Source organism: Cebus imitator, unplaced genomic scaffold (genome assembly GCF_001604975.1).
Source record: "Cebus imitator isolate Cc_AM_T3 unplaced genomic scaffold, Cebus_imitator-1.0 Scaffold590, whole genome shotgun sequence".
NCBI classification, from domain to species: domain Eukaryota; kingdom Metazoa; phylum Chordata; class Mammalia; order Primates; family Cebidae; genus Cebus; species Cebus imitator.
Genome location: NW_016107905.1, coordinates 538,070 through 545,010, shown reverse-complemented (window position 1 = coordinate 545,010; position 6,941 = coordinate 538,070). Strand labels below are relative to the sequence as shown.

The 6,941-nt window shown below is 45.5% G+C and overlaps 1 protein-coding gene across 5 annotated transcripts in view; it reads left to right on the top strand.

The window, feature by feature from the left end:
- Nucleotides 1-552: 552 nt before the first annotated feature.
- The window catches only part of SMOC1 (SPARC related modular calcium binding 1), a 156,277-nt gene continuing 149,888 nt past the window's right edge, over nt 553-6,941 (top strand). For all 5 annotated transcript variants that reach the window (XM_017516500.2, XM_017516502.2, XM_017516501.2 and 2 more), the window contains exon 1: nt 553-946. In XM_017516500.2, coding sequence (XP_017371989.1) covers nt 677-946 — 270 coding nt within the window. In that variant the 5' untranslated portion in view covers nt 553-676. The remainder of the gene's footprint in view (nt 947-6,941) is intronic.

Below are 6,941 nucleotides of genomic sequence, written 5' to 3'. Positions count from 1 at the left end.
GGGCAGCCGCTGTGAGACTCAGGAAGGGACTTTTTAGGGAGAGTCTTTGAAAGAAATGGATGCTCCCATTCCCCACTCCCAACTCCACAGCCCACCCTGTGCGGGTTACCTGGCAACTTCCCAGTTGCTCTTGGTGTTGCTGCAGCAGGGAGGCGGATCTCTCGGCGTCTTTGTGTCACAGCATTCTCATCTGGTAAATGGGGCTAGAAGTATTTTCCCTGCCTACTTCATGGGGCTGTTGGGACAATCACGAACTTGACCTAAGAAATATACATGCGTAAGGTATTATGATCAGCCAGGTGAGCATTCTGGTGGGTATCTAATGCTGGGGCTCTCTCAGGCTTCCTCGGGCAGGAGTGCCAAAGGAAAGTTACTCTTTATCCAAGTCTCCCCTGGGGCCCACTCCGGCAGAGCTCCTCGGCGAGGGTTGACCACGACCCGCTCCTCCTCCCCTCTCCCATTGGCTTTCACCTGCCAGAGGGTCAGCTGCTACAGGCCTTTTAGCGCGTCAATCAGGTCCGCCGAGCTCCGCCCCGCCCCTCCCGTGGGTTTATAACGGGAATTCCCATGGCCCGGGCTCAGGCGTCCAACCTGCTGCCGCCGTGGCCCCGCCGAGCGGAGCTAGTGCCGCGCGCAGAGCACACGCTCGCGCTCCAGCTCCCCTCCTGCGCGGTTCATGACTGTGTCCCCTGACCGCAGCCTCTGCGAGCCCCCACCGCAGGACCCCTGCCCTCTTCCCGCCGCCGCGAGGGCCCTAAGCGAAGGAAGGCGGGAAGGGAGGCGTGCTGTGCGCCCTGAGGAGCCCGCGATCTCCGCTCGCTGCCGGCTGCCCGGCCCGGCTGGCACCATGCTGCCCGCGCTCTGCGCCCGCCTGCTCACGCCCCACTTGCTGCTGGTGTTCGTGCAGCTGTCCCCGGCTCACAGCCACCGCACCACAGGCCCCAGGGTAAGTGCGCCCCCGGCTGTGCGCCCACCTGCGGAGGGAGACGAGGTCGCTTCGCCCCTTGTCCCTGGGGGCAGGAGGAGAAGGAAGAGAGATGTCAGAGACCTGTTGTCTTCTGTCTACTACCAGGTCTCCTGCGGGCTTCATTGGTGAAGTTGCTGAAATATATATATTTTTCTCCCATTGGCGCCACTCCCCACTCCATTTCGTGCAGTACCATCCCACCCCCGCCCTGAACTGTCACTGGTGGGTTTTCTTTGCAATCTCTTCTCCCCAGCATTTTGCTCCAGACCCCCAGAGGTGCCTTCTGCGTCGGAGAGAAGCTCGCTCTCGGCTCATGTAGGGCTTCCCTGTAGTTTCACGCAGCGCCGGGTCCAGCGTGCTGGCGTTGTTGGCAGGCGGCGGGGGGCGGGGGGTGGGGGTGCAGCTCTGCCTGGAGAGTTTTAGGTTACCCGAGAGCCACACAAGGATCTTGTGTTGTTGTTTTAAAACGCGATCACTGCTCGTAAAACCCACGGCAGATAATTTTAATGCCCCCTCCTGCCCGGCAGGCTCTGGAAGAGGGTCGGAGGCGGGGTACTGTAAAGAGGTGGGAGGGGAAAGTTGCGCAATGTTCAGGGGTCTCTTCCCCTGGGTTCAGTGCTGGGAGGTTGAATTACTTGTTGAACCTTGGTCTGATTGGAGTTTCTGAACGATATGAAACCTGCCAATTCTGTGCGCAGGACAGACTGTCCAGGGCATTGTAAAATCTCCTGGAACCGACAGCATTGTGTTCATTTCTGGTCTAGATTATCCGCCTCTCCCCCGCCCACCAATTGGTCTAATAAAGAATTTCACTGCCTTAAAACATGTACTGTTAAACCACCTAGTGGTTCTTTTGACCAAACTTAATCCAGGCAATCTCTGGCCAAGCATCAGTTTATGTCAGGGCAATTGCCTCTTAACTGGCAGCCTGAGAGTCCATGTAGCAAGGATCTTTGTGAAAACAAGGTTGGTTCAACCAACTTGTGCTTCCTTTCCTGACCGTCCTTGGGCCTAGCACCGTACCACCTGTTCAGATTGCAGGTTGTTTATTCATAGCTTTTGCTATATGAGAATCATCTTTATAGCTGTAGTATGTAGAGGAAAAGCCTTGCAATGCTTGACAAATCTTAATGACTGCCCAGATGCTGGGTTGATTACATCCAAGCCCAGCTATCACTGTGAGATCAGATTTGCAGCCACTTAGGAAAGAAAAGTGTTTGTCCCTGTGTTGGGCCGGCCCTTGCTTTTATGACCAGATGTGCAACAGCAGCAGTTAAAGTGTGGCAGATTAGATCCAGGGCGTGTCATAAATCCTCGACAGCAGGCATTCCCAAAGCTGGGGCAAGTAAGGGCTCCGGGAGTGACTTTTATGAATGCAGATGAGGATGCCTTTTAAATGAAGCTGCTTGGTTTGATATTAGGACTCGGAGCTCTTAAACTCTGAGGTCAGGCGAGCCATGCGTTCCCTCCAATAATTAGGAACAGTCAAGACAGAGATGCAGACCAGAGCACCCCGACTGAAATCTGGATGGCCGCCCACAGGAGGGTCGAAAGGAGAGAGGCCCTGAGACAAATGGTGGGGGGCTCGTTTGTTTGCTGCTGGGCTTGTCTAGAGTCTCAAGCCATATGGCTCTCCTTCCTGGCCTCCTGGAATCAGAGGAAGCAATTTTTGGGGAAAGCTAGGGACTTGAGGGGAAAACAGTCACTGTGGTTAGGTTCCTTTCAGCTCCTTTAGTTTATTAATTTGATAGAAGTGATGGACTGTAAGCAGGTATTGCAAATAGGCTGGTGCATGTCCCAGCTGCTTCACTTTCTCTCTCTCTCACTCCAATAAACACACACATACAAACACGCACACATTGCACCCCCTGCGTCTTGGTGTGTTTAGAAAGTACCAAGGAGAAGATGCTGTCTTGAGCATTGGAGCATGTGGTTACCTGGTTGTGTTTATTGATAACAATATGAACATTTGGGCTGGGCACCTTTCAAGATCTCTTATTTGAACAGGAACAAGAAGGTGGGTCTTTTTAAAGCAATCTTGCAGACGACAAAGTGAGACTTAGAGTGGCCAGTCGACTTGCCTGAACTTCCAGTTTATGTGGATTGAATGGTTGTGTGCAGCTGTAGCGAATGTTCATCCAACAAGTGATGCCATTTCTGTTAAAGGAAGAGATGGCTCAATGAGAAATACAGAATCAGGTGAGTCTGCAGAGAAATTACTAATATTTTTTGGTATCTGTATCACTTAAGGGAAATGATTGAATTTCAACCTATCTGCAAAGACTCCAGTTCTTTTCTATGGCTTATTGGTGGCCCTAAAAGTGTAGCTCTGGTTGAAAGCGGCGTCATCGGAAGAGCAGAAACATCTGGCTCTGTGGGTGCTCCTAAGTCTCTCTGTTAATCTTTTGAGTGACAGAGGCTTAAGGATTGGCATCTTTTCCAGCTGGCTTTCTAGGAAACCAAGAGCATGCCCTTTCAGTTTAACTTTATCTGGCTCACTAATTGAGCTCCCCCGAGGCCCAGACCTCAGTCCTTGCCCCCTTATTTGCTTCTTGCCTTCCTTCATAAAATTCCTGACATTTGTTTGACTCTGAAACCAGCAGCTATCAAGTATCAGATTGGAGGCTATTATGTAGGAAGCACCTGATTTTGGGGTCTCTCAACTCTGAGCGGCTGCTTGGCTACCTGGGATGTTGCTCAGGATTCTTTTAATTACCGAGGAGGCAGCCGTTTCTTTAATCCTGCACAATTTACTGAAAATGTTTCAGGGGAGGATGGCATGGGGGAGGGGCTCTCCCTGGCTGATGGCATCTGGCCCATGGTCAAGCCAACTGCTTGTCTTTGTTTAATTCTGTGTCTGCCTTGAAGACGGAAAGCTGGATGAAGGCAGGAACGGTTTCTGTCTTGTCCAGGGATGTATCCTCAGAGCTCGGCATGGGGCCAGACCCCTGTAAAGATTTACTTTGTTGATGTTGGTGGAATGAACAAATAAATGCAGGTAATATGTGTTTAAGAGTGGTCACAGATTCCACTTTGACTGGAAGAAGGAACTAGATTTAAGAAGTGTGAGAAATAGGAGATGATGCGAAGATTAAGAGGTCTGAGTCAGAAATGGATTTTTATTTTTTAAATTTGACAGGTAACATTGTATGTATTTATCTCATACAACATGATATTTTGAAATATATATACATTAAATCTAGCTAACTAATGATTGCATTACTTCACATAATTATCTTTTTTGTGGTGAGAGCACTTAACATCCACTCTTTGCATTTTTCAAGGATACAATAACTTGTCATTAACTGTAGTCACTTTGCTGTTCAATAAATCTCTTGAATTTATTACTCCTCTCTAACTATAGTTACGTACCCTTTGACCAACCTCTCTCCTTTCCTTCTCCCTTCTTCCTTCCCCAGGCTTTGGTAACTACTGTTCTACCTTCTACTTCTATGAGACCAGTTTTTTTTAGATTCCACATGTGAGTGAGATCATGCAGTGTCTGTCTTTCTGTGCCTGGCTTATTTTACTTAATGTCCTCTAGGTTCATCCATGTTGTTGCAGATGACAGGACTTCATTCTTTTCTATGGCTGAATAGTATTCCTTGTGTATATATTCCATATTTTCTCTATCCTTTCATCCACTGATGGACACCTAGATTGATTTTATATCTTGGCTATTGTGAACAATGCTGCCATAAACATGGGAGAGCGGATATTTCTTCAACATACTGATTTCATTTCCTTTGGATAAATGTCCAGCAGTGAGATTGCTGGGTCATATGCTAGTTCTGTTTTTAATTTTTTGAGGAACGTTTTTGCTGTTTCTCATAATGGCTGTACTAATTTACATTCCCACCAACAGTGTTTGTAAAGACCCCCTTTTCTCCATATCCTTGCTAGCACTCGTTTTTCGTCTTTTTGATAATAAACAGCCATTGTAATTGGAGTGAGGTGGTATCTCATTGCGGTTTGACAGTATTTCCCTGATGATGAGTGATGCTGAGCAGTTTTGCATATACCTATTGGCCATTTGTATGCCTTCTTTTGAGAAATGCCTATTCAGGTATTTTGCCCATTTTTTCATTGCATTTTTTTTTTTTGCTGTTGAGTGATTTGAGTTCTCTGTGTACTTTGCATATTAACTCCTTATCAGATACATAGTTTGTGAATATGTTGTCCCATTCTCTAGGTTATCTCTTTACTTGGTTGTTTTCCTTGCTTTGAGGAAGCTTTTTAGTTTGATATAATTTCATTTGTCTATTTTTGCTTTTGTTGCTTGTGCTTTTGAGGTCCCCAAACCAATGTCATGGAGCTTTTCCTTTATGTTTTCTTTTAACAGTGTCATAGTTTGGGATGTTGCATTTAGGTCTTTAATTCATTTGATTGAGTAATTTTTGTATATGGTAAGAGATAAGGGTTTGGTTTCATTCTTCTGCATGTGGATATCCAATTTTCCTAATACCAACGATTGAAGATTGTCCTTTCCCGATTGTGTGTTTTTGGTACCTTTGTTGAAATCAGTTGGCTGTAAATGTGTGAATTTATTTTTGGGCTCTGTATTCTGTTCCATTGGTCTATGTGTCTATTTTTATGCCAGTACCATGCTGTCTTGGTTCTACAGCTTTGTAGTTTATTTTGAAGTCAAATAGTGTGATGCCTCCACTTTGTTCTTGTTACTTTTTACTTTGCTTTGGCTATTCAGGGTCTTTTGTAGTTCTACAAAAATTTTAGGATATTTTTTTCCCCTATTTCTGTGAAGAACATCTTGGTATTTTGATAGGGATTACACTGAATCTGTAGATTGCTTTGGGAAGTATAGATATTTTCACTACATTTGTTTTTCCAATTCATGAACATGACATCTCTTTCCATTCATTTGTGTATTCTTCAACCTGAAACTGATTTCTTAAATGTTTTATGTATTTGTTATTTCTTCTCTCACCTCTTGATCACTTGATTCATCCTTCAAAACCCAGGAACTTTTCTACAGAGCACTCTTTTGCTTAGGAAGGATTACTCTCTTCTTTGAACAACTTCTGTACCTGGTCCACTTGTATTCTAACTTCTATTAATCCTCCTCTAGTGACCATCTTAATATCAGGCCATATCTTCATCTTCTTAGCACTAGGTTGCCCCTTTAGCACGTCATGCATGATCTGTTTTGTTAAATGGACAAATCTGCAAGCCCCTTGAGGGCGGAATAGAGATCTCATTCATCAGGGTGCTTGTCACATTGTGAAGCATTCTGTAACTATATATTGTAATGAAGTGGACTGCATAATGATGTCCAACCTGGACCCCTGCTGTCGTTTAAATCTGAAATTGGTTACTTACAAACTGGCTTTTCCATCTTTAGGTTTTTGTTCTTCGTTTAAAAATAAGCATGTTTGGTAGTTACCAAAGGTTGGGAGAAGAGAGACTGAACAAGCAAATCTGAAGAGGGAAACGGGCTTTATTTCTCCCCCCCAATCCTTTTTTGTATCTTGCATTTGCCAAGAGTGAAGCAGCTTCTAAACTGTTCCCTTCCACTTGACTAGCCCACCCCAGCATCTGCTCCAGGGTGGGTCCTTGTGTCTACTTAGATGCTCTTCCTATTATATGTGCGCCTGACAAGAATCCTTCTTTTTCATATGGGGGGATTTAGCTGAAGTGCTACTCAAGTGTTAGGCCAAGGATCAAATTTAAACATTTTGGTAGAGCTGACATGTGAAATTTATAGAAACAACATTGAGGAAGACAGGAAGAGGAAACAATAATCTTAGAATCTCCAGGAAATGCAATCAAAATAGAAAAGAATTGTTATGATCTCATTATCTTCTGAAGTTGAGTATTCACATTACTTATAGCCCAGCAATTCCACTCCAGCTGTATGTGCCCAAGAGAAACTCATGTCCAGCAGGACACCTGTGAAACTATGTTCATAATATCACATACCTGGAAAGAGCCCAAACTCTCATCAGTGGGAGGGCAG